We start from the raw sequence: 12,259 nt of genomic DNA, 5'->3' as shown, positions 1-12,259 counted from the left end.
AGTTTTTTTCTCACTAAATAATAAAAACCATCATTTAAAACTGCATTTTGTGTTCAATTATGTTATCTTTGACTAATAGTTAATGGTTTTTGATGAGCAGAGACATTTAAGTGTGACAAACATTTAAAAGAATAAGAAATCAGGAAGGGGGCAAATAGTTTTTCACACCACTGTAAATGGTGAGATTGGATAATTAGTTGCCACCATTATTATAATAAAAGTAGTCTGAAATATATAACTACAGATTTTGGCGCAAGCCTACTTAAGGGGCAACTAATATTCATGTAAATGTATGCTGCTTTGATGAGTATGCTAGGATGCTGGAACAGGTCCAGCAGAAAACTCCATGGGGAAATTTTGCTAACATGATTGAGTGGACGGCACCCTCTGGAACTGCTAAGTTTCAGATTGGTTGTAGTAAACTATACCCACACTAATCAGTTATAATACAAAAAAGATAGACCAGTACACCACATTATGCAACAAACTTGTATTGAAATGACAAAACTTTTAACAAATAAGTACAATAATACAGTACTTGTAACAACAGTAGCACTTTGGGGTACAAAAATGGGAGATAGTGATCACCAAGCAAGAACATCCATACACTGAATATAACGCTTAAATGAGGCACTATAAGGTGTATAAGATACAGCGTTTTACGAGGGCAGCAAGATGTGACAGCTTGTCAAGGCAAAGCAATTGCATGAGCAAAGTCCATAATACCATATACACTCTCTACATGACATAGAGTGAAATAGTTCTTTAAAGAGTCTGCAGAGTGCAATATGGCGTAGAGGCAAACAAATATCTGACACAGCAAGCTGATCACATACGAGCAAGGTCCATTTAACCTGACAGCGCTGTTTTGGACAGAGGGTAATCAGTAAGAGGCTCCTTAAGGCTGCTGCCTATTCAGCCAATCACAATACTTCATGCTGTTATTGGAAACCTGTTCACTATGAGGTTTCTTGCTGGGTCCCCTAAAGTAGACTTGCACCCAGATTTTCCGAAAACTTTGTCATAAAAAATGTTGCAAAATGATGAGCAGCTGATACCGGGCATTCAAAACTAGGGTAGTTGAGGTGACCCAGTGGAAAGCTTCATAAACCAACGACCACTCTACTCACATATTTCCCAATATTTGTACTATTTTAAATAAATAAAATAAAATAAGCATTCCCCTTTACTGCAAACCCCTGTCCATGTCAAGGATCTAGAGATTACCTCCGCCTCAGTGCTGGTGAGGTGACGGTAACTACCCCCACACATGTTGCCCCCCTGCTGGGAACCTGGAGTGCAACCCAAAGGCCTCCTTTAATAATAAGGACTCACAATAGTATGTCCCAGAGACCTAGGTAAAGGGGAGGTCATTTTTACCCCCAAGCTATTTAGAAGAAAGTGTTAAAATTACAACTATATTGAAGTACTCCTGAAGTGAGATGAGATAAACATAGGTACTGTAGTGCTAGCCTTACTAATACATTGGCCTCAATTCACTAAGCTTTATCAAATACTTTATCAAACGTTTGATAATTTACCTCATGAGTACAATCTAATTTTGAATTCACTAAGGTGTTATAGATTTAATGAACGTTTTATCGATAAAACATTCGATAAATCTATAACACCTTAGTGAATTCAAACTTAGATTTTACTCTTGAGGTAAATTATCAAACGTTTGATAAAGTGTTTGATAAAGCTTAGTGAATTGAGGTCATTGTCTGATGTCCCTTCCTATTGTCCAGTACAGCAAGCATTAAAGAATTGTCATCTATGCAAATGAACTTGTGGAACGGCTTGTCTAATTCAGGTCTCTTATCCACGGACAAACAAGCAGTTCAGCTGCCAGGCTGCCGGCCACAAGTGCCATTCAGTTGCAATTACATGCGTTTGGTAACATTGCACATTTGACACGCGGTGGTGTTATCCAGCGGCGAAAATGTTTTATGTTGCGTCTCACATGCAACTCCATGAGGGGGGCGCCTATCCACTGCCTGTGCTGAATGCTAGCAAGAGCATGAGAAAAGTAGAAGTCAAAAGAGTGTTAACTGTGTGAGAAAAGGCTTGAGATAAGATTTTAGCACTGGAAAGTTCAAAGGGTCATTACTTCTGTTTGTTTTTTAGCTCAGCAAGTCAATTTAGCTGGTATTTAGAATTAAAATGAAGGCCTTAAACTAAACATAACATATAAGACCCAGTTCTATATTATAGGTATATTTAGTAAAACACATACAATCATAAGTTTATTTCACTTAAAAACAAACCTATATTTACATCTTGTGACAACTTTTGTATACTTCAGTCTGTAGCCTTTTTTCTATGTCTTCTTCCTTCTACACTGACCAATTGGTTTTTTTCTCTGATCAGTACAATGTAAGACCTGTCATAGTTGTCAGATTTTTTAGTACCTACTTTGACAACGACACAGGAAAAAAAGTCATTTATAGTGCATTTTACTGTGGGACAAATGTATATTTTATGTGTAAACATGCACATGTATTTTAAATTTTACATGTTATTGCGATAGCAGTTATTTAGTTTTTATTTGGCTGCTGTTGTATTTTGTGTTATAGTAAACAGGAGGTGCTTTTAGTATCAGCACTTATGCACACACATGACATGAGCCTCTATTAACACGTAGCTATTCAGCTCTGGTATCCTTTAAGTGGGCTCAGAAATGTGTTTTGTTCACTATGTACAACACAAGATCCAAGCAATTATTTTCCACGGGAGGTGGTCAAAACACTGTCACCGTCTCATATCGCATCTGAGGACAGCAACTGCTCTGCTCAGATGCAGCTCCGTGGGGGAACACCTGTCAACCGCCTGTGCTGAACACTAGCAAGGGCTGGTTTGTAAACGTGGGCAACTGACAGGCGGTAAATTCCTCACCTTTAGCTGCTCGTGGAATAGAGGCCTTCATTTTTTAGAGTTTGATGTGGCCATAAATGACAGGCCCCATCTGTAAGAGATAAGGTAGTTGGCGAAATAGTTTGAAATGCTTCATCCCTCTGTAATCCAAAACTGCCTTACTCAAAATCATCTCTGAAATCCAATTTGTGACCACATTTGGCAAATTTATTAGTTACATGGGCCACTATTTTCAGTTAAAAAATAGAGTCACGGATAAATGGTCCCTAAAAGCAGGGACAAACCACAGGGTCCGCAAGCTAAAATTTCATGGTGCCCCCTCCCTATGATTGAACCTCCCTACTACCCCAGTGTGGCTACTATAACATTCTTCCTCCTCCCCGTAGCAAGTGTAGAAATTATAGCAGTGCTCCACCCATCCCCCATAGCAAGTGTAGCTGGTATGGTAGCCCTTTCCAATCCCCCAGATACAAAGTATGGCCAGAAAAATATCCGAACACGCGCATAATGTTTGTTGTCTGAAAGGATTGGTACTCCTCCCATATCCGTTGCACAGGAGGAGGCAGGGTTAACAACCACCATGGAGGTTTGGGGTGGACCTATGGTGGAATTTGGAACCCCCCATTAGCAATAACGGGGCCTTTAGATGACCGTTTTATCAGGGTGATTTTGAATGTGTACTGTAAGTGTAACTTTAAATTTTCAAAGTTTCACCAACATACTCCAGCAAACTTACTTCTAGAGGAAAAAAATCTATTATAGATTGAAGCATAGGGTAACTAATGAGATATCAGGATATTGTTTACAATCATGAAAAAAGAAAGTACAGGCACTTTGAATGCTAAGGTTTTACATATCAGGACATAATAAAAAAATAATAATCTGGCCCTTTTCAGGTTCTAAAATGATTAAAACCTCTACTCGGGTGTACAACTACATAATATATACCACTGTACGACTACCTATTCAACAAAAATGAAACCAAAGTAGAGAACAATTTTGTGAAAAACTAAGTTCTCATGATTCAATAGTTAGAACCAGCTTTAGCAGCGAGAAGTTGAACTTTACCCGCGTGCAAATGTTATTAGGCAGAGACAGAGAGAGTTAATTTAACTGTCTCACCACCTCTAGCCTCTGCACTGCATGCTTGACATCTCTGCCTTCATAGCAGAAATTTCAGCTGTGAAGGTAGACCTGTCGGAAGAATGGAGTGCGGCAGGAGAGGTAAGTTATCGTGGGCACAATTTTGTATCCTTAGTAGTAATTGTTTTTTTGTATGAGTGTATTAGTCTCTTGTATCTTTATAGAGGAATTTAGGTCCACTCACATACAGATATAGATTTTGTTCTTATTTATTGATGCTTGAGCTTCATTGTTATTGGCTGTTCCTAGAGGTGCTTACACTCGCCGAATTACTGTCACCAGCAAAGGTCAGGCCTTGATCCTCATGCGACAATTTAGGGCAGAGTTTTGTTGGCTAGCATGCGTACTGTTGCTATGAAGGGGAGGAGGAATGACAACACAGCACATGACTGAGAAGCATAGAGCGGGTGCGTTGAGTAGGAGAACAGTAGGGATGATGTGCGCTCAGTAGAGATGATTCGCCAGTTCGCATCTCTCTATGATGCTTTGAGGCTGCCTTACACACGATAGATAGGGGCTGTCTTGCACGAGAAGCATTTAATGTGTGTACAAGGCTTATGACATTGTTTCTGTTTAGCACACAATTTTCTATTTTTCTTTGCTCATAAGGAGACTTATGCATGAAGTAGCAGTAAATTTGACTGGCGCTAACAGCAGGGGTAATTACCATGTTGCCCATGAGATTGACAAAAAGGCTTTGCATGGCTGTCTGCCAGGTGTAACACCAACAGGGCTGGATTTGTTCTCTTTACCGCCCAAGGCCACTGTCACCAGCTGCCCCCTTCAATAAAGGTAGTGAGATGACCCCTACCCCTTCCCTCCAGAATAGGTAGCCACATGACCCCTCCCCCCTAGTATAGGTAGCCAGATGACCCCTCCCCCCCTCCAGTATAGGTAGCTAGATGACTCCCTCAATCCCTCTCCCCCTTCATTATAGGTAGCCAGCTCACCTCCACACTGCAGCAGCCATCAGTGTCACCCACTTCTCCGCTCATTTCTATTGCAGAAGCCTAGTCTTTGTCTCCAATGCTGCCCAAGTCTGTAGCCACCACAACGTCAACATGCACAGAGAGCATAGTGGCCGCTGCACAGGCAGCTGGCATCCACATACCATGGTCAGGTGCTTGCCTGATCTCCCTGTATTGCAGGCAGCATTTGCAAGCTTGAAAATGCTGCAACAGTTTAGTCTACTGCTTTGGAGCCCTTGCTCCTGTGGTGCCCTAGGCCATGGCCTAGGTGGTTTGGCCTAAATCCGGCCCTGAACACCAAATACAGTATCCTGCAGGAACATCAATGTGAGTGCTGTCATAGAGAGTCACACCTTCTTGTTCTCCTATATTAGTGTAATTGCAGCCAACCAGATCTGTTGGTAGCATATAATCTGGTTCTGCAGAAAAGATAGTTCATAACATTTTGGCAGAGGTCACACTTGTTGAAATCGCAGGCGTTTTCGCCGCAATTCGAAATCACATGTGAAATAGCTTTCCTATGGGGCCAATGCGTTTTTAGGAGACATTTGAGATTTTGTATAGCGTTTTAAAAAAAAATACAACTTGCACTACTTTTGTGCACAACGCATGCAATTAGGTCACATTTCCACTGGGCTGCTGCGTCCGTTTCCAAATCAGACGTGGCACCTATGCTTTTGTGAATCGGCAATCAAATTGTTTAGCTGTGGCGTGCATGGCACGCTGTGGAGAACTGCAGCATGCAGCCTATTGATTTCAATAGGCTGTAATTCTGCAGCTGAAATTGTGTGCAGAAAATGGCCTTGACTCGTAGGTAGTGGAAATAGGCCTTAAAAGTCACTGGCTACTGTAAAAAAGAAGCCTGCATTTAAATGCAGACAATGCAAATATCATGTGGAAAACCTGAAAGCTGAAAGATTCTGGACATGGGTCTGGCAGGAAAATGTACTGACCATCAACTTCTTTGCGGACAGGGACAATTTGCAATCCTGATACTTCACTTTAAAGATTTAACTGTGATTAAAAACTGCAGGGGGGGGAAGTCGTGTCAGACATTTGAAGGTTTTTTGTTTTTTTTGTAACTACTATTTAATTACATATTGCATGATGGCAGCTGTCTGGCAAGTTTGCCTTTTTTTTTTTTTTTAATTATTAACACAGGCTCCTTGCCCTCTCCATCACAAGATCTGCTGCAATTAGATACGCAGACATACATACACATTCGAATTACATGCGAATAAATGTGCACATTTGTGCACATAACCTACCAGTGTTCAAGGTTTGTGGTACACACTATGTAAATAAAGTTTGTCTAAAAAAAAACATAGCGTAGTAGGCGTGTACGAGCTCAGAAACAAGGAGCTCGGCAGAGAGAGCAACAGGCAGCCAGAGAGGAGGGGAGGGGAGCAGTGCTGCCGGAAGTGTTCTGCTGCAGCCAAGTGTGCTTCTGACATTCCATGTCTGCAATTAATGTGACATCCAGCCAGAAATCAGAGTGAGTATAGCTCGTGTCTTGGCTGCCTGCTAACTATACGAATGATTTGCTGTGTCTGGGGTTTGCAGTTTTCAAAATACTTGTAGCTTTCGAAAAGGTTAAACATCTACACAATCAGTGTTACATGTTTACAGACAGTTGCACTTGTAAAGTCAGTCTGATTGTTTTTTTTTCTGTTTGCAGGGTATCTATGCAAGTATTTTAGCATCCCTACAATTAGTAGTACCTTCTTGAAATATATTTTCAGTTTAAAGTTTAGCATGTATAAGAACAGTGCTTACTGTAATCTTACTCTGCTCAGCAAGATATTTATGTGTCTTGCAACTAGGCACTGATGTGGCGCACAGACAGCATAATTGCATCTCAATTCAATTTTATTTCAGTGGTGCTTTCACACTGGCATGTTTGCAATATAGTGTGACGCAATCCATTGGGATAACGCACTGCATGCTGTGCATTACCATGCGCAGTTCATGGTGCAGTGCAAGCATAAGTCTATGGACTGTATGCTGCACTGTATGAAGATTTAGTGTGTACATGGCACTAATGCTGCATTAACAGTGACACGTTGAGCTGTGCTACCGCAAACAAAATAATCAAATTTCTAACATAATGCAATTATATTATGAGGGTACTTTCACATCCATGTGAAGTAATTCATTTGGAGTAACACGATACATGCAGTGCAGCACTGCATAATGCATGGTTTATTGTAGTGAAGCATACTTTTTATATGCTAAATGCTTTACTGTATTTGTCGCACCGCATGCATAACAAAAGTGGTTACTTTCCTCCTCCGATGCACTGCAATTCTTTTTTTTACACACCGCAATATGTCTCTATGAACGTAGCCTAAGGCTCGACTAGTGCAGCTATATTACAGTTAGTGTAGGTTCGCACTGCCATAGAAAGTGTTCTGCAAAACAGGTCGTCAGGCATGTGCAGACATTTTTTGGGGGGAGAGGGGGGGGGGGGGGGGTCTGCTCTGGATTTATAAAAAAAAAAAAAAATCTTACTGAGTTGGCAAGTGTGACTTTAACAGCATAAACTCTAATCGAAAAGTTAAGCTTTACTTACCTGGTGGTTCTTCCTGCCCCTAGAAGTCTATATGGTCCAGCGCTGAAGTTCTGCTGTCCTCGCAGGTTGCCCTCCATGTCATCGCCGATCCTGGCTGAGTCATGGGTTTCTGTGTGGGTGTGCTGGACGCCACTCACGATCCCGTGGCATGGAACGTTCTTCTTTTGGGCAATTCACACAGACGTGAACTGCGCAAGTGCAGATCATTCCTGGCTACGGGAGTGCGGTCACGAAAAGTCCACTACTAAGCCGGGGTCGGCGACGATCATACGGAGGGGACAGCGGAACTTCAGCACTAGACCATATATATTTCTAGGGGCTCAAAGAAGCCCGGGTAAGTAAAGCTTAACTTTTTTTGATTTTTACCTTCAGAATTGCTTTAAACAGCTATCACTATTGTAAAATATCACCCAACCAAGAGTTGAACATTTTTACCACCTAAAAGCCATAAAAGACACATTTTGAATAAAGCCAGACCCAGGTTTTCTTGATCACTTATGTGCTCTGTCGGTTGGTTTTACATTAGTAAATGAGCCTTGAAAGGTCCAAGTAATTTTTGGGGACGATTGTCTCTGACTTATTTTCTACTTGGTTCCAATATTCAAATGCTGATATTTCTTTCACTGTAAAATCAAAATAGAGATTTCATATAATAAATTGAATTCTCTGTTTTACAGGTTTGCTGACTTTTTAAAAAATGGATGAACTAAAGTTCAAATTCAAGTATATAACACCCACAGAACTGCATATTGGTACAGAGATTGCAACGTCCTGCTTTTATGCATCCAGTGCAGAGAACTTTGATGCTAGAATAGGCAGTCTGATAGAGGTGTTTTTGCTGGAGATTTATAGGTGCAAACTATGCCAGTTTACTAGCAGCTTGAAAAACAAAGTCTGCCATCACGTGTTGGAAGTTCACCAGTTACATCAAGCAACAATGGTTCCAGAGAACGCAGACCAAGAAGAACATGATTCCTTTGGTACTGGGGAGGATCTTGCTCAGGGTAACAAAGAGAGTGAAGAAAACTTGGAAAAAATGCCTTTTCTGTATAGAATGCTGAACACCATGAGTCCTGAATCATGTGATATTAGCCTCGGGGACCAGAGCGCTAACACAAATCTGGTCAGCACAAGTGAAGTTAATTCATTATTTGAGGGAGAACAATCAGACTTCCAGTTAGATGAATCTGTCCCCAGTGACTCTGTTCCACCATCGAGCACTGCAAATTCACCCAAAAGCAAACATGAAGATGATGCTCAGTGTGAGCACCTTTTATCTCTTGGTCTCTATCGTATATCTAACATAAGACCTGCTTCATCATCAACTGAATCAAAGCTCTCCAAGACCACTGTAGTTGAGGAACCTGCTAAGGATGACAGCAGAATTTCAAAAGAATCAGGTGTACCTGGCCAGAATAACGAGGAATGTATTAACAAGCCAAACTACGTATGTTCATCTTGCCAGCTTGAATTGGAAACAAAAGACACTTACAAAATACATATGCAATGTCACAAACCCAGTGGTGGCTTCAAATGCGTATATTGTGGTTGCCTTATGACTGAATGGAGCCAGATGGATAAACACCTGAAAGGCCACTGCCTAGTAAGGATGAGCTATCAGTGTCAGGTGTGTGAGAAACGCTTCATGACACAGAGTGCATGGAAAAGCCACATGAGAGGACATGACAAGAAAAGTCAAGTGTTCCTGTGTACCAAATGTCCTTTATCATTTGAAAGTGAAGGTGTCAGAGATCTGCATGTCACTTGCCACCATGAAGAGGTCTTCAAGTGTTGTCAGTGTGGATTTGTGGGTATGTGTCATGGTCACCTTGACTTAGCTGATTGTTGTACTCCTGTCATAAGTTCAAAACACCCAGGGGAGAATGAAATGGCCAAGATTCTCCATTAAGTGTCTGTTCAGTAATCCTAAAGCCCATGCAGATTTCAAATATAGGTTTCTATGCAATTGAAAGGCAAATTCTAGAATCCTTGCATGTGAACACTTTGGAAAGGGCACCAAAGATACTACAGGCATTGTCGGCAGGTTCATTAGGACATGTGCAAAGAAAATTAGAGCAAAACAGCAACAGTTCCTCAATGCAGCCAATCAGATTTTTCATTTAAGGGACAACTGAAGCGAGAAGTATATAGAGGTTGCCATGTTTATTTCCTTTTAAACAATACCAGTTGCTTTGCAGGCCTGCGGGTCTATTTTGGCTGCAGAAGTACAATACAATACAAAAACATTTCTATAGCGCTTTTCTCCCATAGGACTCAAAGCGCTTAGGCTCTCTCAGATTCAGTAATTGGTAGTAGGATGAAGTATTCACACAACAAAAGTTATAATTCTGCAAATGCCAAACTGAACAGGTGGGTTTTCAGTCTGGATTTAAACACGGCCAGGGATGGAGCTGTCCTGATCTTTGAGGTAGGGAGTTCCAAAATGTAGGGGCAGCATGACAGAAGGCTCTGGGACCAAAAGTTTCCAAGTGGACTCTGGGTATGACTAGATTATTAGAGCCTGTGGATCTGAGAATGCGGAGATTGCTACGCAGCTGCAACATATCTTTCATGTATCCAGGGCCCAGATTATTCAGGGATTTAAATGTCAGTAGGCCGATCTTGAATAGGACCCTTCATTCTATAGGTAGCCAGTGAAGGGAGTGCAGGACTGGCGTTATGTGGCAGTGACGAGGTTGGTTGGTTAGCAGTCTGGCAGCAGTATTCTGTATCAGCTGTAGGCGGTACAAGAACTTTTTTGGAAGGCCAGTGTAGAGAGCATTGCAGTAGTCCAGTCGGGATGTGATTAAGGCATGAACTAAGGTTGGCAGATCTTCTGGGGGGATGAGGTGCTCGATTTTTGCAATGTTCTTCAGGTGAAAATAGGATGATTTCACCACAGCAGAGATTTGAGTTCTGAAGTTTAAATCCCAATCAATTAGAACTCCCAGGCTACGCACATGATCAGAGCTGCGTAGATCCGTGCCTCCTATTCCCAGTGATGAAGACTGCAAGTTGTTTTGTTATCATGCTCTGCCCTCGAATCAGGACTTCAGTTTTGTCTGCATTTAGTTTCAGCCAGTTGTCATTCATCCATTGATGTAGTTCACGTAAGCAGGCGTTTATAGTAAGAGTTAGAGAAGTGTCTGAATAACACCAGAAACAGCTAATCTTGTCAGTTCTGACAATGTCAAACTCCTTATCTGCTGCATGCTTGTTCAGGGTCTATGGCTAAAAGTATTAGCGGCAGAGGATCAGCAGTATAGCCAGGCAACTGGTATTGCTTAAAAGGAAATAAATATCAGCCTCCATATCCTTCTCGCTTCAGTTGTCCTTTTAAATGTATAGGCTGACATATGTAATTGGTTGCTCTGGGCAAAGTCTACACTTTCGACTTTTACGTTGAAACAATGGGGCATACTTGTCAAGATATGCGCACAGTTTCCATGAAGGTATGTATGTAGAAGTATGTTATTTCTAAAAAATGGGCTGCAGCTCAGATGCACTTTCCCAAGCGTGCAAATGAACAAAAAAGCTTGTTGAGTAGATTTTGTTTGATTTCTGTTGTTCCATTTTGATTAGAATATACCTGGGCAAATTTCCAGAAGTGCCCCTGAATTGCTTGACACTAGAGTCGGGACACTGTCCCCTAGTGCACATGACAACGATGGCAAATCGCTCCTCTTGTACTAAAGGCTACTAGACACTATGCAATTTTCCCCACTGGTCAATCGATCATTTCTGGCAAGTCCGATCTACTGATGGAGAATGGGATTCATTTTGTGCGGTACTGATCTGAAAATCTATCCCGTGCGGGAGTAGACCATCAGTCTCATGGGAAAATTGCATTGTGTGTACCAGCTTTAAGAGAGAGAAAAGCAGCCTTGCTCAGAAAACCAGTATTCTGCTGTGATGACAGTAGACAGAAAATCCAGTTTACCATACTCTGATTAGTTAAAGACTAAAACTAACCTCTGTAGTTGCTATGTATGCTAAATAGATCTGCATTTTATAAACCAGTATTGTCAGTGAATCCTCGCCCAGCTTTCTCCAACATTAGGCTAACTGGCTCAAAATTTCCTATTTTACCTTCTGTTTTGCAGTGTATGGATGATTAGGCGCTCTGTATTACACTAATACCATAGCTGAAATGTAATTGCTAAAACAAAGCAGATCTTCAGGATTGGATGTTGGAAAGAAATTATCCACTTTTGTTAGTTGGGTACTTTTCCTACCTTTTTAAAGTCCAGTGAGTAAAGAAATGCACCATTTGTCTTGTTAAATACTGTACAATAATTGTTCAGTCTTACACATGTGTTTTGAGGGTTCACGGTTTGCATATAATTTGTTTAAGTTGTTTAAAGTAAACCAGAGTCAAATCAATACAAAAGATTTATACATACCTGGGGCTTCCTCCTGCCCCCTCCGCATCGATCACCCCCACAACGTCTTCCTCCACCTTGACCTGGTAGAAGCCCATAAGTTTGGCGAGTCAGGGTGCACTGTGCATGCCTGGCTGCGTGCACACGCCACTGGGAGCGCCTTGCGCTAACAGGGCAACTTTACAGGGCTTCTACCAAAACCAGGAGACGGCAGAGGAAGACGTTGTGGGAGTGATCTGTGTGGAGGGGGCTGGAGGAAGCACCAGGTATGTATAAATATTTTGTATTGCTTTGTCTCTGGTACATTTAAAGTGTGCTTT

The 12,259-nt window shown here is 41.5% G+C and overlaps 1 protein-coding gene across 3 annotated transcripts in view; it reads left to right on the top strand.

The window, feature by feature from the left end:
- Nucleotides 1–6,371: 6,371 nt before the first annotated feature.
- Nucleotides 6,372–12,259, top strand: part of LOC137518675 (gastrula zinc finger protein XlCGF26.1-like) — a 45,187-nt gene continuing 39,299 nt past the window's right edge. For all 3 annotated transcript variants that reach the window (XM_068236826.1, XM_068236827.1, XM_068236825.1), the window contains exons 1-2: nt 6,372–6,480; nt 8,235–9,368. In XM_068236826.1, coding sequence (XP_068092927.1) covers nt 8,255–9,368 — 1,114 coding nt within the window. In that variant the 5' untranslated portion in view covers nt 6,372–6,480; nt 8,235–8,254. The remainder of the gene's footprint in view (nt 6,481–8,234; nt 9,369–12,259) is intronic.

The sequence above is a fragment of the Hyperolius riggenbachi genome, chromosome 5 (genome assembly GCF_040937935.1).
Source record: "Hyperolius riggenbachi isolate aHypRig1 chromosome 5, aHypRig1.pri, whole genome shotgun sequence".
Classification (NCBI taxonomy): Eukaryota; Metazoa; Chordata; class Amphibia; order Anura; family Hyperoliidae; genus Hyperolius; species Hyperolius riggenbachi.
This window is presented reverse-complemented; position numbering and strand designations above follow the sequence as displayed.